This window comes from Agrilus planipennis, unplaced genomic scaffold (assembly GCF_000699045.2).
Source record: "Agrilus planipennis isolate EAB-ADULT unplaced genomic scaffold, Apla_2.0 scaffold25, whole genome shotgun sequence".
Lineage (NCBI taxonomy): Eukaryota > Metazoa > Arthropoda > Insecta > Coleoptera > Buprestidae > Agrilus > Agrilus planipennis.
In genome coordinates, this window is record NW_020439112.1 from 1,416,373 (window position 1) to 1,441,641 (window position 25,269).

The following is a 25,269-nucleotide window of genomic DNA, read 5'->3' on the forward strand; positions in this document are numbered from 1 at the left end:
TGTAATAACTTTGTATTTCATTTGCTCAATTGACTAGGAAGTATCCCCCATCTATTTTCAGCCCTAGGTACTTACGGCATCAGGTCGGATAGTGTGAGAAAATTATCGTGAAAAACGTTTAAACGTAAATAATACGCGAGTTTAAATATCACACACGTGCAAGAAATATATTTTTTAATGTCGTAAATGTTTTGTTTTTGTTTAAATGTTTGTATTAAACTCTACAATGCAGGATTTATGGCGTTGTAACCAGCTGATGGCGGGTGAAAATACTAGACAGTTCGTTGGTTTACCAGTATAGTGCAAGTGAGCAATTGATTTGTGTCTACGAGCTGATATTTACAATTTTAAATCGTTCGTTTTATTGGTATTTTTCGTCCGCTACAAATTTTTGACAAAACGGAAAGTTGAGAATTACCGGGCTGAGTGTTTTGGGCGTTTACGACTTAACTAAAAGACTCAAGAGGCACACCTTGAAGACGACGATTTTAGGAATCCGAATAACAATGTCATTTATGAAATTTTACATTATCGTGCTTTGACAAAGGTTATTGTAATTTCGAAAGGCAGGTCGGGAAATGTACAGAAGTGGTCGGCAATCGAGTGCGATTACAGTGTAAATAATAATAGTGATTGTGGTAAATTTTTTAAAAACCATGTCGACGACTGCGTTCGTCGATAGAATTGACCCCTTCGCAAAACGCTCCCTTAAGAAAAAGACTAAGAAGTCGCAGGGAAGCTCTAGGTATCGTAATTCTCAAGATGTAGAACTGCAGCAGTTACCTCTTTTAAAAGGTAAGTCTGCTAATTCACATGTAAACAACAATTTCATTAACGCAATCGTGGCGCAAATATCTGACGATTTAAATATTAATGTTTTATAGCCTATTGTATATATTCAGAAGCCCGATAAGTTGTCTGTTGTGCCGATTAACCTTTATGACGTCTGTTTGGTTTATTTGCATATATTTCTGTCGCCTATTTCCGCAACCTTTATGCCCACAAATTAATACATACACAGGTGATTTATTAATGTTATGTAATAATGTTGCAAATATGTTGTGTTTTTAAAAATCAACCGCGTTTGTAGTCTTATATCTCTAGTAAGTACCTACACACCAAGCGTTTGGTATGTGTGTAACATGTATGTGTGTTGCGTGTATCAGTGTGTACCTCCTCCAAGATGCCATTTTTGCCTGACGAAAATGAACAAGGTCAAATAATATTTGCTGTTTCATGCGTCTTCGCTAAAAATATTGAATTTACCCGTTCATAATTCCCGAGCATAAGGTGAGCTTATATCAAACGTGTCAAGAAAGTAAAACAAAATTGGTACAGCTGACGATATAGTATTAGGTAGAGAGGATGGATAGATAGACTCCTCCTTCTCAGTTTAAAAAAAGATTTAAAAACCAGTATTCATTCATAAGACATTTAATTACTTATTATTGATATAAACTTATCCAATGAGGGTTATTTTTCATCGTCTGTAATTTGTATAAGTATCGTTACACTTTTACATACATATACATATCATTTAATTAAATACTATTATCTATCGCGAAAAAACTAAAGTTGGGACTACATATATTATCCACTTATGTTGTTTTATTAGTTTCTACCTATAGCGAATTATGCACTTTCGCTTTTATTATTATGATACTAATATAATAAGTGTTCTAACCGTTCATGTTTTGGTAATTGTGCAAATAATGGGATTCTTGCTGGGAGGGGGAGGCATTATATAACACTACAACACTTCTTTTTTTCGTCTCCACGTCTCTGCCTTTTGTCGCTGCGTCATCATCCCTCCTCCTCCTCCCACCCTTCGACTGACGGTTGCCTCATTTATCATGTCAAATTTTCACTTCAACCCCCTACGCCGTCACGTACCTCCCACTTAAAAATACTTGTTTAGTGTTCTACAAGGTCGTTCCCACCCCTCACCCCCTCAAAGCGTGGGTCCCTTGATCTGTAAAATCACCATTTCATAACTTCAACTGCGCCTCCACAACTTCACCCCTACTCAAAACACTTGTTTATTGTTCTATAAGGTCTTCTTTACTCTGACCTGCTTTCTCCCCCATTACTCATCAATTACCCATGTTGTTTTAAGTTGATTTTTAATTAAAATTGTATTTTGTGACTGTGAAATAAACAGCGCTATCGTGTTAATTACAAAAATTATTATCTAAAACGAAAATTTACATATCTACATTAAATTTTATTCAATGTAACATACATAGACGTGCTACCCTATTTATATAAAATGCTACAAAAACCATTAATTTGTAATAATTATGTACTTTTTTTGGACGTGCCTACCTAAATTCTTTATATACTGTTTAGATTACTGCTTATCCTAAAGTATTCGTTATAGTACGAAAGCCTGTTTAATTTTTTTTTTATTACACATTTAATATTTAATTATTAATTATATTAATTTATTTTCGTCATCGCTGATTTTTAACGGTCAGAATTTGATAAAACATCCTCCCCCTCGTTTATCTTCCGTAGCGTTTTCCGTTTACGTTTTGTTCGGTTTATTCCAGAGGCAGTTTATTGATTTCTCCCTCTTTCACGTGCTGATCGTCGGACAGATATAATCTTTTCATACTTGTACGTGTAAGTTCATGGCGAAACAAATTCGTAGTGTTTCATGAAATAAAATAGAGAGGTCCATTTACGGTTGTAGCCGTTTAAAAATATATCAACCGAAAGGGTTAAAGTTAATAAACACTTTGTATATTATACATGTTCACGAAATTTTTGAAAATATGCCAGATTTAAAAAAATATTAATAACATATAAAGGTATAATTAAATCCAACACTAGACTATATTGATGAATTGAGAACCGAACGTAACCATTACTTACCATACAATCCAGCCTAGGTAATGTTATTTTGTGTATGTTGGTTTATGGTTGATAACCTGCCTCCCCCTACTCACCTTGAGGTCTTTTCCTGCCCTCTGTCATAGGCATGCTTCAAGTAAAGAATGTACTTGTTGCAGTAGTTTTTACGATCAGTTTCGATCAGTGACTGCTAAAGACTGATAGGTTGCATCCCTATAGTAAAGGGTGTACTTATCAAAACATTCACCCCCCCCCCATTTTTACATAATTAAACCATTCTGTTAATTCCGATAATATTTAATAAACATGTAATGTTAGCAAGAAAGTGTATTTGTCTAGGATTATTAATATTAAAACAAATTTGTAATATGATATATTTTTTTGGTTTCCATTTTGTTTATTTAGAGCTCCTGATAAAGAATTAGATATAATATATGAAAAGTCTATTTGATAAAAATATGAAGTGGATTTTGGCAATTAATTTTTTTGCCCAAACATTAATTTTCTCTTTACCTACTGTAATCAGTTTCGCAATAATTACTAACAGACCCGAATGATATTGTAATTGTTTTATATAAGCCGAAAACTTTTTTATAAAAAATACAATGTAAACTTAATGCCAGATATGATGGACACTGTTGAAAATTTTATAAAGAAAGTTTTACTATTCCAAGAATTGTTTGTGTTTTATATCAACAGATATAATTTTCTGCTGTTTTTCGTGTTAAGACACTTCGTCTCTCCCTAATGTTCTTGAAAGTTTTAACATTTCAATATTTAAGTAGAAGTGGTGAAAAAATATTTTAGAACTGCTTTCACTCGCAAAAGTTATGTATTTTCTTCTGTTGTATTAATACCAAGTATTTTACGTTATGGATTTGAGATGATTACTCGTATCAGATTTTTTTTCGTTCTACCGCAGAGGTTAATGCACTTTCCCTTGAGGAAGGACTGGCTTAGAACAGGTGACGTACGGTTTAGTTAAAGTATCGACTGCTGGCAAAAAGTTTCATCAGGGCTAGGACTCAAGGGGTTGATCTGTATCCATGTAGAACGAAAACGAGATGAAATTGTTACTGAAATCACCTGCATTTCTGTACCTAATTTATTCGTATTTTCTGATTTCCTTTTTTTTGCTGCCTTGAAAAATATCTTTTCACTTTTAATCTCTTTAAAAAATAAAACAATCGAGAGACATATCAATGAGTAGATGGGGGAAGTTGAAATATACAGGGTGTTTCGTATTGGTTTCTCTCAATCTGGCCGTTTTAAGGACATTATATACATATACATACATATATACAATATGTTACCCCCATACTTTTAATGATATATTATTTCAATCAGTATTAATGCTATAAATAAATAATTGCGCTAAAACAGTCCGATTAATATTGGGAATTAATTTGATTTTTGAATGTCCGAAATTTCTTTTTTTCTTTGTAGATTTAACTGTTTTTTTTTTTCAAGTAAATTGGATAAACGTGGATAAATAAAATAAACATAGGAGTAATGCACCTTTTACTTTTCTGCTTACGAAAAGAATCTTTATGTTTGTTACTATGAATGTCTGCAACCAAACGTGCGTGGCTGTTCAATAATTTAATTAGACGTTGATACTAAATTTATTATCACCCTGCCGATTGAAACTCTGAGAACGTAAACTTTGATATTCAATCATCACAAGACTTAAAGAGGCACAAAGAGATCCATTAACTATTTATTACACTATGTAAGTGAATTTTGGAAAAATGACCCAAGAGTGATGGAATCGCATAGGCCATTGTTTTTAATAATTTTTTTACATTTCAATTTTATGTTCATATTAGGACGTTTAAACGTTTGAAACTAAGAAAAAACAATACAATCTGTGCGGGGGCATCCTACCCATGCTTATCTTCCTAAAGCCATTTTTATGTATATTTATTTCAAACAAACAGACATACAGAAAATGAGAATGTTGTGTTTTTGTGCTTGCAGATGTTCCGGCGGCAGAGCAAGAAGAACTTTTTATTAGGAAATTGCGACAGTGTTGTGTACCATTTGATTTTATGGATCCTGTCGCTGATCTCAAGGGCAAAGAGGTGAAAAGGTGCACCCTGAATGAGCTTGTAGATTATATCACAGGCGGTCGAGGAGTTCTAACCGAACCTGTATATCCGGAAATTATTAAAATGGTAAAGAAACATTTATTTAGATAGTAAAGAATCAATTTAACTTACAGTGCCATTCTGTAACGCTCAATTACTGTCATCTATCGGAGTTACTTAATATTTCATTGAAATGTTTCGATTTCGGTTGTTCAGATGGCATCTAACACAGTTAACAGATTTTATTGTACTAGTTAAAAATATATAGTGTGTTTATATTTTATTGAATTATTATTTATCACTTTTTTAATATCAAATATTTGCTGTGATAAAAACGCTCTTTGTTCACATTGTAATAATAATAGGGATTTTGGTTTTGTTGGCTATAGTTTTGTATAAATAGTATAAAATAACTTGCGTTAATATTTATTCTGATTTAGCGTTTTTGCTGAGTACATATACCTTACTTAATGTTTAATTTCTGGTAAAAGATTTAAATACAAACTATCGTTTCGCTATTTTCCTTTTTAATCGTGCATATTATTTAATTAGGTGTACATTTTTTGTCAATTATTATAGTAGTGTTAGTGTAAATTTAGTCACTAATAGTTCGCCAAATATTCGTTCAAAATACATTGCTAAAAAAATGAAAAATAGAAATCAAATAAATAGCAGTATATGTATAAATAGAATGTAAACAGAACTTTATTCTTGTTTTCAGTAAATTATATTTATGGAAAATTAGAAATGAGAAAAATGTTAATACCATATGAGACATACCAATAGTGTTTATACTAAATATTAATGAAAAATTCTTTTAATTTTTATTCATTATAAATTACGTCAAAATTTGCTGCTGTTACGAGGGTGTAACAACAACAAATTTTTGCTCATTATCTTAAGGTAATTTATAGTACATAAAAATTAAATGAAAGAAATGTATCTTATTACTGGCGCTGTCTGCATGTGGCTGTTTCTAATTGTTTAATTGTTTATGATAAATACAGTTGTTATAACCAATAAACAATTTAAAAAAGCAGCTTGGGTCACTCCTGACAACCTTCTCATGATTGTTTAATGTCCCGTCAAAATTGATGCAATCACGTAGAAGCTTAATTTGGAGTCAGTGTATTATTTTTAAATAAATAATAATTACCTAATATTTTATTATTTTCTGCCATAGATATCGGCGAATCTTTTTCGCACGTTGCCACCAAGTGAGAATCCTGATTTTGATCCAGAAGAAGACGATCCAACGCTGGAAGCGAGCTGGCCGCACCTGCAGCTCGTCTACGAGTTCTTTCTGCGCTTCCTGGAGAGCTCCGACTTCCAGCCAACCATCGGCAAACGGGTGATTGACCAGAAGTTCGTCCTGCAGCTGCTGGAGCTGTTCGATTCTGAGGATCCACGCGAACGCGATTTCCTCAAGACCGTACTGCATCGTATCTACGGGAAATTTCTGGGCCTTCGGGCTTTTATACGAAAACAAATTAATAATATATTTCTTAGGTGAGTTCTTCAATAATTGCCTTTAAAACTTGCTAAGGCGAAGGTAGCGTTGCGAGTTATTTTTTTTTTAAATCGACTTTTTAATTAAGGTGTGATAGGTAAAAAAGATCAGCTGGGAAATTTTATATTCGGAAAGGGCAATCTTTAAACGATCGTACCTTAATTAAGAGATCGATTTAAAGAAATGAAAATTTCGCAGTCCTGTTTTGAAAGTGATTAAGTAAAGCCAATTTTTTATGTAAGAAGGGTAAAGTCCTGTTTGGTTTTTCAACGTGTTTTTTTACAATAAGAAGTGCTCATAACAAAGTTGTTCATGTTGTACAAGGTCTCAGTGGTTGCTTGTGTATAAATTTTCATAAATTTCTACAGACATATTATTTTATTTTTACATTAATCCCTTAGATGGATAAACGTGGATAAATAAAATAAACATAGGAGTAATGCACCTTTTACTTTTCTGCTTACGAAAAGAATCTTTATGTTTGTTACTATGAATGTCTGCAACCAAACGTGCGTGGCTGTTCAATAATTTAATTAGACGTTGATACTAAATTTATTATCACCCTGCCGATTGAAACTCTGAGAACGTAAACTTTGATATTCAATCATCACAAGACTTAAAGAGGCACAAAGAGATCCATTAACTATTTATTACACTATGTAAGTGAATTTTGGAAAAATGACCCAAGAGTGATGGAATCGCATAGGCCATTGTTTTTAATAATTTTTTTACATTTCAATTTTATGTTCATATTAGGACGTTTAAACGTTTGAAACTAAGAAAAAACAATACAATCTGTGCGGGGGCATCCTACCCATGCTTATCTTCCTAAAGCCATTTTTATGTATATTTATTTCAAACAAACAGACATACAGAAAATGAGAATGTTGTGTTTTTGTGCTTGCAGATGTTCCGGCGGCAGAGCAAGAAGAACTTTTTATTAGGAAATTGCGACAGTGTTGTGTACCATTTGATTTTATGGATCCTGTCGCTGATCTCAAGGGCAAAGAGGTGAAAAGGTGCACCCTGAATGAGCTTGTAGATTATATCACAGGCGGTCGAGGAGTTCTAACCGAACCTGTATATCCGGAAATTATTAAAATGGTAAAGAAACATTTATTTAGATAGTAAAGAATCAATTTAACTTACAGTGCCATTCTGTAACGCTCAATTACTGTCATCTATCGGAGTTACTTAATATTTCATTGAAATGTTTCGATTTCGGTTGTTCAGATGGCATCTAACACAGTTAACAGATTTTATTGTACTAGTTAAAAATATATAGTGTGTTTATATTTTATTGAATTATTATTTATCACTTTNCTTTCCGTATCTTTGAAATTTGTATGTAATGTTTAATTGTTAAATCTAAGAAAATATATATTTGTACAATCGAAGTATAAAAAAACATTTAACTATTCAAAAAAATTTTTTAAATGGTAATTGTAATGTAAAAGTTGTATATGTGTAATCGATATCAAATAATGAATATTTATGATGTTACATAGGTTTATATACGAGACTGAACACTTCAACGGCGTTGGGGAGCTGCTCGAGATCCTTGGCTCGATAATAAACGGCTTCGCGTTGCCGTTGAAGGCGGAACACAAGCAGTTCCTGGTGAAGGTGCTCATCCCCCTGCACAAGGTTAAGTGCCTGTCGCTGTACCACGCGCAGCTAGCCTATTGCGTGGTCCAGTTCTTGGAGAAGGACCCGACGCTGACCGAACCGGTGGTTAAAGGTCTACTCAAGTTCTGGCCGAAAACGTGCAGCCAAAAGGAAGTGATGTTTTTGGGCGAGATCGAGGAGGTGCTGGACGTTATAGAACCGTCGCAATTCACGCGAATCCAAGAACCGCTCTTTCGGCAAATCGCCAGGTGTGTCTCCAGTCCGCACTTTCAGGTGAGTCTTGTCATTATTTGTATCTTAAGATACGTATATTAACGTTTAATTTTTTATTTATTTTAAAGAAATAATTTATTTCTCTCTTATTTTATTTTGCTATTTTTATTGTAATTTTTAAGGTACTTATAAGTGATATTTAACGACAAGTTTCTGTTTACATGTTTCGTTATTTATCAAGAATAACATTAATTTTTTTAACAACTCAAATTTTTTCTATCTTTGGCTTCGACGATTTTGTGCATACTAGATGATTGCTTATTTTTTTCTGGTTTTTTGAACATATTTGTTTAACAGGTTAGAATCTAGTAAATTTAGTATTACCTTTTTCATTTGCAAAAAATATTTGCTTTTGTTGTTACCTATTAATTGTAGTATGCTTTTAAATATTTTGGCGAAGGTATTTTAGTGATAATTTACTATTAAAAAATCCTGTAATGGGTTAGTTGTGAGGAATCTGGGATCAATATCTATCGCTCTTAACAAAAATAACTGTTTTGAATGATGCTTTTTGACAATAGTGTATTATTATCATATTGTAATATCTTGTTTTGTAAACAGGTGGCTGAACGGGCTTTGTATTTTTGGAACAACGAGTACATCATGTCATTGATGGAAGAGAACAATCACATGATTATGCCGATCATGTTCCCGGCCCTGTATCGTATTTCGAAAGAACACTGGAACCAAACCATAGTCGCACTAGTCTATAATGTGCTTAAGACGTTCATGGAAATGAACTCGAAATTATTTGATGAATTGACAGCCAGCTATAAGGCTGAAAGGCAAAAGTAAGTACCACACAAATTTTTATTTTAACATTTTGAAGTGAGGCATTGTAAGCGGCGTTGAGAGTAAAATTAGTTATAAGTTAAACTTTTGCAAGAGACGAAAGATATAACTTAATGAGACAGAGTCAATGAGAAAGAATTTGCAATCACAAAGGTCTGTTAGAGACACGGAGACTACTTGATGAGCCACCTGATTTAACAATAGACGAAATAAGTTTAAGTTTTCAGTTTTTATTGTACTTCGATCTTCTACTAATTTCGGAATGTTGAGATACCCGATACACGCTTCCCTCTTTTCGTATTGCTTTTCTAAAATGAACTTTTATAGGGAGAAAAAGCGAGAAAAGGAAAGGGATGAGCTCTGGAAGAAGCTTGCCGAACTAGAAATAAATCATAACAAAAAGGCCATCGCTAATAGTCCTGCTAACAGTAAAAAGTGATACCGCTTAGCTTCTACTACCTTACCCATTCATGGCTCTTTGTTGGTGAGTTATTGTGTTATATACGTACATTTTTAATGGTTGCAAATGTTTTTTATTTTTACTAATCGGTTTTTTCTCCCCCTCTTCCGTTGTTCCCGTTTGGTGACGTGTTTAGCTATGAAGGAAGAGGACATTGGTTGGTAAACGTGTGCTATAACTTAGCTGGTCTACTGTAAATAGTTAAGGTGGTTACTGTTAGTGTTCAGACATCATGATGGTTCGCCGCTGCCGCTACCACATCCTCGTTCCCCTCCTCACACTCACTCGCTCATTCACTCGTTTTCGTCTCCCCGTTCCTTTAATTCGTTTCTCACTTTTTTTCTGTGCTCCCCTTTCGCTATCCCGTCTCGCTCATATAAATCGATCACTCGCTAAGACAGTGTTTACACGACATCGGTTAGCTGGCAAATATATTAATAATAATAATAATTATTACATTCTCACGCGCTTTTTGACAACATATAATTTTATAAAAAATAATAAAAAAGGAATCCATTGGTAACTCTTTAACACGACCTTTGTTTTATTTTATTATTACATACAAATAAATAATTTTTCTGTTGAACGTTTCGTGTCTTTTTGACTGTAGTAGCATAATTATGTTTCTGATTTGTTTCCATTTTTAACTGTCGAATAAATTTTTTTAATTTTTACGTACAAAACAGTTTTACGTGCATCTCATCAACAAATGAAAAGAGATGAAAAATTATTTGACTGTCGTCGTTCAAAACAATTGTATTATTTTAATTTTAATAACTGTCCGCTTCTACAATAAATTGAGAACAAACGGCAAAGGGCAAACGCTGTCCGACCAGTAGTAGTGCATATTATTATGTCCATTAGCGTTAGCGTTATTAAAGTTCGACCAATCACGTAACCTATTACCAACCGACTTATTAAGGCACGCTCACAGCTGCGCCATAATCCTCCTCTGTGTGTGGTTGTGTGTGCGCGTGCGTGTGTGTGTATGGTGTGGTGTGAACGCATGCGCCGTCTCACTGCTACCGACGGACGATGCTCCCCCACCATTCTTCGACAGCTGCTGTACAGTTACCTGTAAAGAATGATAAAAAAGGTCACCACCGCTGCTGCAATTACGCGCTTATCAGGAGCTGTTCTGTTATAGAGACAGAAAACAAAGAGATAACGATTTGTGTAGATAAACTTATTAGATTATGTGTGAGTAACTTGTACCAGCCTAAAGTGTCTAATTTTTCTTTGTTTGTTTTTTATGTTGTCGGACCATCGAACAATTTTGTGACTGCCAAAAAATTACTCATTATTCTAAAAGAACTTCACAATGATTTTTCCTCTGTGTTTGTTTGTTTGGAATTATTTATTTATAGCGAAGGGCAGTTGGGAATTTTTCAATGGACTTAGAGTAATTCTTAATTGATTAATTAATCACCCTACGCTGGCGGATCGGTTTCAAGTTGTCGAACGCTTGTTTAAATTTGTTACTTCTAACTTATTATTTTTCCGTAATAATGAATTACTTTGTATGTACTTGTTTCTTCGGAAGAGTGTGTGAGATTTTAATCTATACTTGTACAGGGAGGACCGAGTCGCCTGCTTCGTGACACTAAAACTTGTTTCGTATTCCTGCTCTTTGAACTAACCGATATAAATATACATATATATAGCATGATGGTCGTGTTCTTTGGGCTTAAAAACGACTGACGACTCCTTTTCGAAAACAATTTTTTGTGATTTCAGCGGGTTTATTCTTCATTGTATTGTAAGTTTCGGAACGTTATTTCAGTTTGTTGACAAAATTCGATCTGTAGTACAGTCATAATGAACGAAGGCGAACGTGTTTTGTTTGAACACTGGGGTTATTTTTTGTTTGTTTCTTTATAACTGAAGGTGAAAAGGAGCGACAGTTAGGAGCAGTTATCACTCTTGTAGAGTGACTAGTTTAGTACAGTCGACGGGGCCTCCAGAATTTTGTATACATACAATGGTGCCACCCTACTAAATTTTTATAGAAGCACTATTTTGTTTATGTAGAAGCTTTATATATAATTATGATAATGATAATATATTAAAAGATAACAAGTTGTGTTTTAGGTAGTAAATTATTACGGCGAAAAGCAACAACAACAACAACAACAATATGAATAAACTATTAAATAAATATGGAAAAAAGCATTCATTNCGAGGGTGTAACAACAACAAATTTTTGCTCATTATCTTAAGGTAATTTATAGTACATAAAAATTAAATGAAAGAAATGTATCTTATTACTGGCGCTGTCTGCATGTGGCTGTTTCTAATTGTTTAATTGTTTATGATAAATACAGTTGTTATAACCAATAAACAATTTAAAAAAGCAGCTTGGGTCACTCCTGACAACCTTCTCATGATTGTTTAATGTCCCGTCAAAATTGATGCAATCACGTAGAAGCTTAATTTGGAGTCAGTGTATTATTTTTAAATAAATAATAATTACCTAATATTTTATTATTTTCTGCCATAGATATCGGCGAATCTTTTTCGCACGTTGCCACCAAGTGAGAATCCTGATTTTGATCCAGAAGAAGACGATCCAACGCTGGAAGCGAGCTGGCCGCACCTGCAGCTCGTCTACGAGTTCTTTCTGCGCTTCCTGGAGAGCTCCGACTTCCAGCCAACCATCGGCAAACGGGTGATTGACCAGAAGTTCGTCCTGCAGCTGCTGGAGCTGTTCGATTCTGAGGATCCACGCGAACGCGATTTCCTCAAGACCGTACTGCATCGTATCTACGGGAAATTTCTGGGCCTTCGGGCTTTTATACGAAAACAAATTAATAATATATTTCTTAGGTGAGTTCTTCAATAATTGCCTTTAAAACTTGCTAAGGCGAAGGTAGCGTTGCGAGTTATTTTTTTTTTAAATCGACTTTTTAATTAAGGTGTGATAGGTAAAAAAGATCAGCTGGGAAATTTTATATTCGGAAAGGGCAATCTTTAAACGATCGTACCTTAATTAAGAGATCGATTTAAAGAAATGAAAATTTCGCAGTCCTGTTTTGAAAGTGATTAAGTAAAGCCAATTTTTTATGTAAGAAGGGTAAAGTCCTGTTTGGTTTTTCAACGTGTTTTTTTACAATAAGAAGTGCTCATAACAAAGTTGTTCATGTTGTACAAGGTCTCAGTGGTTGCTTGTGTATAAATTTTCATAAATTTCTACAGACATATTATTTTATTTTTACATTAATCCCTTAGAGCGTCGATAATGGTATCTTAATCATCCCAATTCAGTTTATTATGATATCCTATCTGAATAATAGATTTGTTCGCATTTGTTTTAAGAGTCTTAAAAAAATGTTTTTATTGCAAAACTAGATGGGATCGATGATGAGAATATCTGTTTATTATTTATTTATTTATTGGGACCAGTAGAATTGCTTTAATGGAATATAATAATATATATTCACAATTCTTCCCCCAATACCAATGATATTATTGATAAATGAAACACTTTTCACTCNTAAACATCATGCTTTTTGGTTATGGTTAAAACTATGAAAATAAAAATAGTATTCTTTCCGTATCTTTGAAATTTGTATGTAATGTTTAATTGTTAAATCTAAGAAAATATATATTTGTACAATCGAAGTATAAAAAAACATTTAACTATTCAAAAAAATTTTTTAAATGGTAATTGTAATGTAAAAGTTGTATATGTGTAATCGATATCAAATAATGAATATTTATGATGTTACATAGGTTTATATACGAGACTGAACACTTCAACGGCGTTGGGGAGCTGCTCGAGATCCTTGGCTCGATAATAAACGGCTTCGCGTTGCCGTTGAAGGCGGAACACAAGCAGTTCCTGGTGAAGGTGCTCATCCCCCTGCACAAGGTTAAGTGCCTGTCGCTGTACCACGCGCAGCTAGCCTATTGCGTGGTCCAGTTCTTGGAGAAGGACCCGACGCTGACCGAACCGGTGGTTAAAGGTCTACTCAAGTTCTGGCCGAAAACGTGCAGCCAAAAGGAAGTGATGTTTTTGGGCGAGATCGAGGAGGTGCTGGACGTTATAGAACCGTCGCAATTCACGCGAATCCAAGAACCGCTCTTTCGGCAAATCGCCAGGTGTGTCTCCAGTCCGCACTTTCAGGTGAGTCTTGTCATTATTTGTATCTTAAGATACGTATATTAACGTTTAATTTTTTATTTATTTTAAAGAAATAATTTATTTCTCTCTTATTTTATTTTGCTATTTTTATTGTAATTTTTAAGGTACTTATAAGTGATATTTAACGACAAGTTTCTGTTTACATGTTTCGTTATTTATCAAGAATAACATTAATTTTTTTAACAACTCAAATTTTTTCTATCTTTGGCTTCGACGATTTTGTGCATACTAGATGATTGCTTATTTTTTTCTGGTTTTTTGAACATATTTGTTTAACAGGTTAGAATCTAGTAAATTTAGTATTACCTTTTTCATTTGCAAAAAATATTTGCTTTTGTTGTTACCTATTAATTGTAGTATGCTTTTAAATATTTTGGCGAAGGTATTTTAGTGATAATTTACTATTAAAAAATCCTGTAATGGGTTAGTTGTGAGGAATCTGGGATCAATATCTATCGCTCTTAACAAAAATAACTGTTTTGAATGATGCTTTTTGACAATAGTGTATTATTATCATATTGTAATATCTTGTTTTGTAAACAGGTGGCTGAACGGGCTTTGTATTTTTGGAACAACGAGTACATCATGTCATTGATGGAAGAGAACAATCACATGATTATGCCGATCATGTTCCCGGCCCTGTATCGTATTTCGAAAGAACACTGGAACCAAACCATAGTCGCACTAGTCTATAATGTGCTTAAGACGTTCATGGAAATGAACTCGAAATTATTTGATGAATTGACAGCCAGCTATAAGGCTGAAAGGCAAAAGTAAGTACCACACAAATTTTTATTTTAACATTTTGAAGTGAGGCATTGTAAGCGGCGTAGAGAGTAAAATTAGTTATAAGTTAAACTTTTGCAAGAGACGAAAGATGTAACTTAATGAGACAGAGTCAATGAGAAAGAATTTGCAATCACAAAGGTCTGTTAGAGACACGGAGACTACTTGATGAGCCACCTGATTTAACAATAGACGAAATAAGTTTAAGTTTTCAGTTTTTATTGTACTTCGATCTTCTACTAATTTCGGAATGTTGAGATACCCGATACACGCTTCCCTCTTTTCGTATTGCTTTTCTAAAATGAACTTTTATAGGGAGAAAAAGCGAGAAAAGGAAAGGGATGAGCTCTGGAAGAAGCTTGCCGAACTAGAAATAAATCATAACAAAAAGGCCATCGCTAATAGTCCTGCTAACAGTAAAAAGTGATACCGCTTAGCTTCTACTACCTTACCCATTCATGGCTCTTTGTTGGTGAGTTATTGTGTTATATACGTACATTTTTAATGGTTGCAAATGTTTTTTATTTTTACTAATCGGTTTTTTCTCCCCCTCTTCCGTTGTTCCCGTTTGGTGACGTGTTTAGCTATGAAGGAAGAGGACATTGGTTGGTAAACGTGTGCTATAACTTAGCTGGTCTACTGTAAATAGTTAAGGTGGTTACTGTTAGTGTTCAGACATCATGATGGTTCGCCGCTGCCGCTACCACATCCTCGTTCCCCTCCTCACACTCACTCGCTCATTCACTCGTTTTCGTCTCCCCGTTCCTTTAATTCGTTTCTCACTTTTTTTCTGTGCTCCCCTTTCGCTATCCCGTCTCGCTCATATAAATCGATCACTCGCTAAGACAGTGTTTACACGACATCGGTTAGCTGGCAAATATATTAATAATAATAATAATTATTACATTCTCACGCGCTTTTTGACAACATATAATTTTATAAAAAATAATAAAAAAGGAATCCATTGGTAACTCTTTAACACGACCTTTGTTTTATTTTATTATTACATACAAATAATTTTCTGTTGAACGTTTCGTGTCTTTTTGACTGTAGTAGCATAATTATGTTTCTGATTTGTTTCCATTTTTAACTGTCGAATAAATTTTTTTAATTTTTACGTACAAAACAGTTTTACGTGCATCTCATCAACAAATGAAAAGAGATGAAAAATTATTTGACTGTCGTCGTTCAAAACAATTGTATTATTTTAATTTTAATAACTGTCCGCTTCTACAATAAATTGAGAACAAACGGCAAAGGGCAAACGCTGTCCGACCAGTAGTAGTGCATATTATTATGTCCATTAGCGTTAGCGTTATTAAAGTTCGACCAATCACGTAACCTATTACCAACCGACTTATTAAGGCACGCTCACAGCTGCGCCATAATCCTCCTCTGTGTGTGGTTGTGTGTGCGCGTGCGTGTGTGTGTATGGTGTGGTGTGAACGCATGCGCCGTCTCACTGCTACCGACGGACGATGCTCCCCCACCATTCTTCGACAGCTGCTGTACAGTTACCTGTAAAGAATGATAAAAAAGGTCACCACCGCTGCTGCAATTACGCGCTTATCAGGAGCTGTTCTGTTATAGAGACAGAAAACAAAGAGATAACGATTTGTGTAGATAAACTTATTAGATTATGTGTGAGTAACTTGTACCAGCCTAAAGTGTCTAATTTTTCTTTGTTTGTATTTTATGTTGTCGGACCATCGAACAATTTTGTGACTGCCAAAAAATTATTCATTATTCTAAAAGAACTTCACAATGATTTTTCCTCTGTGTTTGTTTGTTTGGAATTATTTATTTATAGCGAAGGGCAGTTGGGAATTTTTCAATGGACTTAGAGTAATTCTTAATTGATTAATTAATCACCCTACGCTGGCGGATCGGTTTCAAGTTGTCGAACGCTTGTTTAAATTTGTTACTTCTAACTTATTATTTTTCCGTAATAATGAATTACTTTGTATGTACTTGTTTCTTCGGAAGAGTGTGTGAGATTTTAATCTATACTTGTACAGGGAGGACCGAGTCGCCTGCTTCGTGACACTAAAACTTGTTTCGTATTCCTGCTCTTTGAACTAACCGATATAAATATACATATATATAGCATGATGGTCGTGTTCTTTGGGCTTAAAAACGACTGACGACTCCTTTTCGAAAACAATTTTTTGTGATTTCAGCGGGTTTATTCTTCATTGTATTGTAAGTTTCGGAACGTTATTTCAGTTTGTTGACAAAATTCGATCTGTAGTACAGTCATAATGAACGAAGGCGAACGTGTTTTGTTTGAACACTGGGGTTATTTTTTGTTTGTTTCTTTATAACTGAAGGTGAAAAGGAGCGACAGTTAGGAGCAGTTATCACTCTTGTAGAGTGACTAGTTTAGTACAGTCGACGGGGCCTCCAGAATTTTGTATACATACAATGGTGCCACCCTACTAAATTTTTATAGAAGCACTATTTTGTTTATGTAGAAGCTTTATATATAATTATGATAATGATAATATATTAAAAGATAACAAGTTGTGTTTTAGGTAGTAAATTATTACGGCGAAAAGCAACAACAACAACAACAACAATATGAATAAACTATTAAATAAATATGGAAAAAAGCATTCATTTACAATTAATACGACAGCTCAAATTACTAGTTATACCCTGTTGTTTTACGTTGTCGGGCTAAATCACGTAACGCTCGTTTTTATATAAAAAAAAAATGTTTTTCTTAAACAATTTCGAATTATAGTGTTGTAGATGGTGTTTTATCTCGTATGATATAATTATTACATTATAATCGTCGGATTTTAATGGGTCGTGTACTATTAGTAAAATTAACATCCACTGTGCATTGTGGTTTTTTTTAACACTACAGTAAATATTTTTGTTGCCAGACCATGAAAATATGTAATAGCAAATGAAGTCGCGTAGTTTGTGATACCCTTGTGATATTGTGTTACGTGTTGGGAGGTTCACAGTTGAGGTTTGAGGCGCGATTTAGTCCGACGTTTGTACGTTTAATTACGACATGTAGCGCGAATAGTTGGGCCCCATGTCGGCCTACCCTTTTTCTCTTTATAAGTTATGTAATATATCTGAAAACTATAAATCTTGTAGATATATATGATGAATATATTGTTAAAATTTCTATTGTTTTCTGAAAAATATACTGAACTAGAAATTTAAGGTGTCAATATAAAATAGATTTTAAACGGTTTGTTTATTACAATTCCTTAGAATACGAAGATCCGCAGATTTAGTGGGGATTATTCAATACACTTGATTCTGTGTAATACGATAAAAAAAGTACTATCAAAGGTTTAATGTTTATTATCATACTATTTGTTTTTTTATGTTGGATAGTTAAAAGCTGCCACAACGGGTGTACTGCTGTACCACTTAAAAACTCGAAGGACCACAAAGTTTATAGTAAACAAACACGATCAGAAGAAACTATTTATTTACACAAACCTACAAATTATTATAATTAAATTAATGTTTGGGAGGAATTGTCTCAGCTAGTCGCAGAACAGACTTATTTTGATTATTAATTGTTTTAGAGCACTGCTGTCTCAACTGGTCAAAAATGAACTCTGTTTCTGTACAAAATTTAGGTTTTTATGTTATCTTCCAAATGAATGAAAGCAGGGTGAGAGCTGCTCACACCTTATTTACTTAAAATTATAAATAGTAATGACAATTACCTGAAGGGTGCAATGGTCGATGGCATAAACTTATGGTTGGTTTTTACGCTTATTTCCCTAAATCTGAGTTCCTACATACCTACTTAAGATTAACTACCTGCAATAATACAATACAATAACTATAACACTACGATACTGTACACAAATATCTACAAAACTATTCTACTACCTGTCTAAAATTAAAAATAATATACAAAGTGATGGCAATAGTATTTTGTGCCGAAACACTATTGATTATGATATGTGTGTTTAACACATTCTGATTATTTTATTTTAGTAATTATACAGAAATGTATGATCTAAAAATGTCCTGTATTTCAGTAGATTGAAAAAGAGCATTGGTGCCACACAGAAGTCTTTTCGTCTCGTCTTTCTTTTAATTAGTTTTTTTTTTATTGTGTTTCGTTATACCTATTGAAATAACAATGGCGATCTTGAGAATCGTAATAGTTGATAAGTTGCATTAGTTTTTACTACCAAAACTTGATTACTTAAAGTAATGGAAAGACTGGATTCAAATGAGTTTCTTTCCATTCATTTTAACGCAAAATCATTTAAAAAAGATTATTATGATGATAGGTTGCTCTACACACAGAAGATTAACTTACTTTTTAACATATTTAATTTCTAACAGACAGTGAAGTTAAGAAAAATTGATTGAATTACCATACATATTCCACCATCTTTATTAAACAAAGACATTTTTACACACAATTCTTATTACAATACAAATGCATGTGCCATAAAGAAATATTTTAAAAGATCATTAGTCCAATCATAGGCGTATATAAGTATTTTTACTTAAACTTACAATACAATTTTCATTTTAGTGTTTTGTTTTTCCGTGTAAACTGTGCATAAATTCGATTGCCACTTCGTAAGCGAAAAATATTGCAGCGTTGACCGGAAAAGCTCGCACCATACACACAGTAAAACCTTTGCCGAATATGGAAGCACCTTCTTCGCGGTAAGACTTTACCATACAATCGATCATTCCGTGATATTTCGGGTTCACCGTACTGTCTGCTTGAATTCTGGACTTGACGACATCAAACGGGATCACAAAAACCCACGAAAATACACCTACAATTTTGTAAGATTTTTAAATCTTACTATAAATGGTCACGTAGTACCCAAATCTACAGGTCAACCGGTGTATCGTGATGTGGTTGTTTAGATTATGATATTCAACATCAATAAGTGGTGGAAACTTTCTTAATTTTTTGGAATATTGTTAGAGTTGTTTCATAGCCTATGAAAGTGACTGCATTAACAGGAAATGCGCGTAATAAACACACCGAAAGTCCTCTTGAGAAAACGGTGACGCCTTTTCGCTGGTACAGTTTGCAGATGCAATCTACCATGCCTCTGTATTGTAGCCTTGTTGGATTATCTGCCTGAATCCTTGATTTTATTACATCGAAAGGATATACGCACGCCCAAGAAAAAACTCCTAATTTTTATTCAAAAGTTTAGTATATTTTCAAGATAGTATATGGTGGAGGTAGAATCTGGCGCGTATATATGGGTGATTTTAAGGCAGGATTTCTTAACCATATGAGGCCCATGTTAATTATTTAAATAATCATGCAAAAAGTTTTAAAACAAGCAGCAACTTTCTTACTAATTAACTGATTGTTGTCTTTTAAATTTCCTTGTTTTCTTTTCTTACAATTCAAATTTTGTAATTGGTCCGTGACTAGTAAAAAGTTAGGAAATCCTGTCCTAAAGGGTCATTTTGTCATGTGGCATTTTTTTTATTTCAGTCAAAAAACGTTAGCTGCAAAACAAATTATTTTACAAATTATAACGTACCTGTTAAACCCCCAGCAAATGCAATGTGGTAAATGCTCGTAGATTTGTGGTAAATCAAGTAACTTTCATACAATGGCATATAGATCATTGAACTAATCATATCTCTGAAGAAGAAAAACTGAAGAAATCTTCCACTTTTCAAAATTAATTGTATTTGGGGTATTCCCCTTTTGTTATTGTGTTAGTAAATTATCTGTGGGTATACACCTTATGGTTATGTGTCATTTAATTTCTACTGTACAATTGTTATTGCAACAATACGACAGTTAAAAGATGGCGGCTATTTAAAAGCGTCACATTTTGTGCTGTTCTCATATTTTTGTGCGGTGTGCGCAGTGTTAGTTTTGATTATTGTTTTAAAATTAATTGGAAACCTATACCTGTTAAACCACCCGACACCATTTCGTTTAGGGAATGATAATGTGGAAAGCGCTGTTCGAGACTTTCAAGAATTGCCTGATAACCCAAAAAATAGCAACCGCTAGGAATGATATCCCTGTAAGTAAGCATTATGCATTTGAAAAGTTATTTATGAGCAATCATGCAGGATGTTAGACGTTGTTTTTGTAGACTCCATGTTATAAGACACCCTGTATATTCACTAGAACGAAGCGTTGCATTTAATAACGTGATTTTTCGCGTATTCGTATGATTATTGAGAATTAATAATGTAATAACTAAAGTAATCCTCAATTATCAACAAAAAAGTGAGATAACCTTCTTTGACCCATATAACGGAACTGGAAAAGTATAATGACATAATGTAAATGAATTGAATCGTTCGAAAAGTTCGTGATTATTACAAAAGTATTAAAACTAATAACTTTACGGTAATAAGGTAAAAGTAGGTCATTCATTTATTGTAACTGTTGAAATATTACCTCCACATTGTTGGCACAAAGCCTCTAAATAATCCAGGAACTCCTCTTTGTTGTACTATATATTTGGTAACACTCCATGGAGTTTTGTGTGGAATTTCGGTATGACTATTTTTTCCAAACGAATCTTGAGTGTTAAGTTGTAGTTCTATTTTTATTAGTTCTACCGGACATATAATGAAACATTGTGCGAAACCTCCAACGCAACCTATTGCAATTGATCGCAATAAATATATAAACGATTGAGGATTGTAACATTGTTTATAAATACCCGCTAAAAATACATTTTTTTTCCAAGAGGGATCGGTCCAATCTACTCTTCCTTCCGAATTTGCATTGTGTTGAAGTAATTGAAGTACGTTTCCGTATACTCCAAAAAATAGGGAATTAATAGGTCCGATTGTCAAAAGGGGTGATAACATGCCTTTATAAAATCCCCGAATACCTTCATGCTTTAAAGTTGCAGTAATTGTATGTAATGCACTTAAATTTAAAGTCTGTTGGCGGGTTTTAATTGTGTCCATTGGGTGTCCAATAAGAATACCCGCAACCCCTGCATTTAAAATATATTTTCTATTTATTTATTTTCTTAATTACTAGTATAAAAAAGTGTAGATAAAAAGACTTANGAGAAGAGGGATAGGACTACGAACACTAGGGTAGGGGAAACACATAGTGCACTAAAGCATACGCTTTTCCATTCACGCCATCATTTGCCACGGAAATTTAATAATAATAATATAATACGTGCGGCGAAATACAAAAAGAAACGTTCTCATGAGTTTACGTTTTCTTGCAACATAAAAGTTTTTAAAGCAAATTTCGCTTTTGTTTTTTCGTTATTATTTTTTTAAGATTTAGATTAAGGTTAAATGGAACAGGAATCAGACATCTCAAACCCGACATTCGGGGGTATCGAAAAAGTGTTATACCGACAAAAAGTGTGTAAATGAATAATAATATAATTAATTAATTTGGTATATAACTTTATCTATAATAATTAATTACACTTCAAACTCATCTTTATTAAATAGGGGAAATCCGGAACAAATATTTTTAAAATTGAGGTAAAATGGAACCCTAGAGTAATTATTTAGCATCAGTGGTACGTTTAAAAATATACATAAGAAATAACAATTACCATATGCCCTCTAAATATGTGGAAATAATGTACCAGGAAAATTACGGTAATCACGAAATGCCTCAAATAACTTGCATTTCTTAGAGATTCCATTTTTTTGAACGCACCTTAAAATAAAGTTGAATATTCATTTATGGTTGACTTTGAGAGACGACTATCTATGATCAATTATCTTAAACATAGATGAAATCTTAAACCATAGATAATAGATATACAAAGGGTCTTAAACAATCTTTAATTAGCAAAGACAGAAAAGTCAGTTAAAATTGTTCCATATCGATTATTTATAAAGTATCTCTATATTTGTTGTAATTAATATAGAGACGCGATAACGTTCTGCAGTACAGCATTTAAATAAAACTGTGTGACTATTTCGCTGTACCTGTAACAGTAACAGGTAGGTAAATATCGTATTTCATGACATTATTCCGTATTTAAGTTTTAATACATAACATTTTAGACGAAAAGAAAGATTTATCCAATCAAAAGTTATCAGAAGAAGGTAGTCATCTTTCGCATTCGTCATCATGAGTACTGATATGGTAGATATGTCCGATTCTAAAGAGAGAATGTTTGGTGGTTGTGAAGGACCGGACGCAATGTATGTTAAACTCATTTCATCTGATGGACATGAGTTTATAATTAAGAGAGAACATGCTCTTACTTCAGGAACAATTAAGGCAATGTTAAGTGGTCCTGGTCAGTTTGCAGAAAATGAGGCAAATGAAGTAAACTTCAGGGAAATACCTTCGCATGTACTCCAGAAAGTATGTATGTACTTCACATATAAAGTTCGTTATACAAATAGTTCAACAGAAATACCAGAGTTCCCTATAGCTCCAGAGATTGCTCTAGAACTTCTGATGGCTGCTAATTTTTTAGACTGTTAATGTTTTTCAAATAATTTTGAGCACAGCTTCAGGAACAGTTATCTCATCATTTTTTTTTGTATTAGCATAAAACTGGCTAATTTAATGTCATTGCTTAAGAAGGATAAGACAACAAAAATATTAAATACATTGTTTTGCTTATTTTAGTGTAAATAAAGAATACCCGAACCAGTTGCTCATTATGAGTATCCCTTACTGTATGTTAAAATTACGGTCTTTTTTTAAGAAAAATGCTGTAGAATATTAAGATAATTTTAAAAACTTTTGTTTACAATTCTATTTTATATTTTCTAGGTTATTTTTGTCATGGATAATAGTGTAATTTAAGCTGTAATTAAAGTGCTTTAAAACGAAGTTGCTAGATGCGATTATATTTAAAAGCTACTTTTTCCTTTTTTAACATTTCAATGATGTGATTTCATTAATGTTAATTATTAATTTGTATTTTAATTTAAATTTCTGTTGGGTATTGTTTAGACACTATAATACTACCATTATTACCCTTTGTATATCTATTGTCTATGATTACTACTTACAATTAGTTACTTAACCTCGTTTTTTTGAACGTAAGAAACACAATGGCGAAAAAATAGTATTGTATTTTAATAATAATTTCAGTTTAAATTGCTAAAATGACTGACAAAGAGGAGAAATATGTGGGAAGTGTATCTCAACAAGAATGTGAAATTGCAGAAACGGCTTTATTAGAATTTAACAGGTAAAAGAGTACTTTGAAAGTAGATAAATCATCCAAAGTAAAACGTATTAATATTTTAGGGGGAATTATAACAACTGCTTACAAGAAATTAATAAACTTGAAAACAGAACATTCGATTTTAAGGTATCTCATAATAAAATTGTTGCAGAATATTATAAATCAGAACTAAAGAAAACTGAAGCCTTTCAGAAGAATTTAAACTATTTATTGAACCAAGTAAGTATTTCATGTAAAGCTTATTTGCAGTTAAGACAATCAATTCTTTTAGTTTAGTATCAGACTCGAAAAACTTGATGATGTTGACCACTGTGTGGCACACTTTAACTTAGCAGTAGTATATTTTCACAATAACCAATATACACAGACACTTCGAATTATGGAAAGGGTTTACAAATTTATTGAACCAATGGGTACAATTTAAACAAACAGTCAAATAAAAAAATATACTTATTGCTTGTTTTGTAGATGAAACATTGGCTAAACAAGTTGGGTTGTTACTTGTTGAACTGCAACTTTCTGTGAAACAAATTGATAAAGCAATGACTTTGCTTGTGTATTTAGAGAATTATTTCACTAACACCTCTGTAACAGAACTGAAAGGTGGGAAAAATGTAGGAAAGGAACAAAGTGATAAAGTACATTTATTGTTTGTTTGTATATGAATTTTTTATCTACATTTGTGTTTTTCTTGTTTTTTAAACAGAAAAGTACAACTCCAGTGGAAGAATCTTTCAAGAAGAAATTGGCCGTCTACAAGGCCAGGTGCTATTTGATGAATCACAATCTAGAGTCTTTCAAAAAGGAGGTTGCAGTTCTTCAAAATTCAAAGGTGAGTTATTGTATGTTTCAAATTTCTAATGTAACATTTAAGTGATAACTCGTATAACAAACAAGAAATTCTATCACAATAATTTTGGTAAACTAGTTTTCCACATTTATAATAGTGAATTATATTTAATATTTGAAAAAGGCCACTTTGTGTGGTTTGTTCTTCAGAATTTTAATTAAAATAAAATAATTAAATTTTTAACCAGAAAATAAATTGTTGTAGTTAAGTGATGTAAAAGTTCTTGTTTGTTAGTTTACTCTACTACTAGTGTTCTTTCTTCTTTTGATTAGGTATAGTTTATTTATAATTCTCTAAAGGTACCTCTAGACATAGTGCATATTGCTTTTCAGTAGAAAATTGTATAAGTATAATCAAATTCATTGTAAATGCTCCCAACATCTATAACAAATTATTAACAATTAAACTTAAACACGTATTGGAAATTTTTATTTGTTAGATAAAATTTTTTTTGTATTTATTGATCGAAAGAGGAACTTACTGAAAATACTGAAGCATAGTTGATGGCTAATAGGCCAGCAGCATTAAATTCCACTTTAGTATGAATCATTTGCAAAGAGAACATGTCGATTTGCTGTCTTAAATCATCTTGTCTCTGAAACTGGTAAATTATTGCTCCGCTTTTTCTGGCCTGAAATAACATAAATTGTATTACTGTAATAGTATTACCAGGAGTGGATTATTTAGATAAAATTTACATTGATTGTATTAAGTAAAAACTACAGAAAAGATAAGTACA

The 25,269-nt window shown here is 33.0% G+C and overlaps 6 protein-coding genes across 9 annotated transcripts in view; 5 read left to right on the forward strand and 1 right to left on the reverse strand.

The window, feature by feature from the left end:
• Positions 1 to 51: 51 nt before the first annotated feature.
• On the forward strand, positions 52 to 10,196 carry LOC108739072 (serine/threonine-protein phosphatase 2A 56 kDa regulatory subunit epsilon isoform). Its single transcript, XM_025977644.1, has 7 exons — positions 52 to 795; positions 4,837 to 5,033; positions 6,130 to 6,455; positions 7,965 to 8,358; positions 8,920 to 9,149; positions 9,478 to 9,634; positions 9,747 to 10,196. The coding sequence occupies exons 1-6, from the start codon at positions 657 to 659 to the stop codon at positions 9,587 to 9,589; spliced, it is 1,398 nt and encodes a 465-aa protein (XP_025833429.1). The 5' UTR covers positions 52 to 656; the 3' UTR covers positions 9,590 to 9,634; positions 9,747 to 10,196.
• Positions 10,197 to 13,331: 3,135 nt separating this feature from the next.
• On the forward strand, positions 13,332 to 14,967 carry LOC112903952 (serine/threonine-protein phosphatase 2A 56 kDa regulatory subunit epsilon isoform-like). Its single transcript, XM_025977627.1, has 3 exons — positions 13,332 to 13,736; positions 14,298 to 14,527; positions 14,856 to 14,967. The coding sequence occupies exons 1-3, from the start codon at positions 13,332 to 13,334 to the stop codon at positions 14,965 to 14,967; spliced, it is 747 nt and encodes a 248-aa protein (XP_025833412.1).
• A 3,944-nt stretch (positions 14,968 to 18,911) lies between these two features.
• LOC108739876 (solute carrier family 25 member 45-like) lies at positions 18,912 to 21,486 on the reverse strand. Of its 3 annotated transcripts, none has more exons than XM_018473980.1 (4): positions 21,206 to 21,486; positions 20,938 to 21,142; positions 20,057 to 20,160; positions 18,912 to 19,324 (listed from the first exon to the last, which is right to left on the reverse strand). In XM_018473980.1, the coding sequence occupies exons 1-4, from the start codon at positions 21,456 to 21,458 to the stop codon at positions 19,068 to 19,070; spliced, it is 819 nt and encodes a 272-aa protein (XP_018329482.1). In that variant the 5' UTR covers positions 21,459 to 21,486; the 3' UTR covers positions 18,912 to 19,067. The 3 variants fall into 3 exon arrangements, with proteins under 3 accessions (XP_018329482.1, XP_018329470.1, XP_018329478.1); XM_018473968.1 differs by lacking the exon at positions 20,057 to 20,160 and adding an exon at positions 20,437 to 20,552; XM_018473976.2 differs by having other exon boundaries at positions 19,233 to 19,694.
• A 783-nt stretch (positions 21,487 to 22,269) lies between these two features.
• On the forward strand, positions 22,270 to 23,144 carry LOC108738821 (elongin-C). Of its 2 annotated transcripts, none has more exons than XM_018472420.1 (2): positions 22,270 to 22,476; positions 22,536 to 23,144. In XM_018472420.1, the coding sequence occupies exon 2, from the start codon at positions 22,603 to 22,605 to the stop codon at positions 22,963 to 22,965; it is 363 nt and encodes a 120-aa protein (XP_018327922.1). In that variant the 5' UTR covers positions 22,270 to 22,476; positions 22,536 to 22,602; the 3' UTR covers positions 22,966 to 23,144. The 2 variants fall into 2 exon arrangements, with proteins under 2 accessions (XP_018327922.1, XP_018327914.1); XM_018472412.2 differs by having other exon boundaries at positions 22,274 to 22,472.
• A 345-nt stretch (positions 23,145 to 23,489) lies between these two features.
• Positions 23,490 to 25,269, forward strand: part of LOC108738790 (CCR4-NOT transcription complex subunit 10-like) — a 14,111-nt gene continuing 12,331 nt past the window's right edge. Inside the window, exon 1 of the mRNA XM_025977677.1 lies at positions 23,490 to 23,554. The gene's annotated coding sequence lies outside the window, so the exon portion shown is untranslated. The remainder of the gene's footprint in view (positions 23,555 to 25,269) is intronic.
• On the forward strand, positions 23,496 to 24,578 carry LOC112905383 (CCR4-NOT transcription complex subunit 10-like). The gene is made up of 5 exons (XM_025977680.1): positions 23,496 to 23,683; positions 23,743 to 23,899; positions 23,952 to 24,093; positions 24,149 to 24,318; positions 24,387 to 24,578. Exons 1-5 carry the CDS (start codon positions 23,598 to 23,600, stop codon positions 24,555 to 24,557), a joined length of 726 nt encoding a protein of 241 aa, XP_025833465.1. The 5' UTR covers positions 23,496 to 23,597; the 3' UTR covers positions 24,558 to 24,578.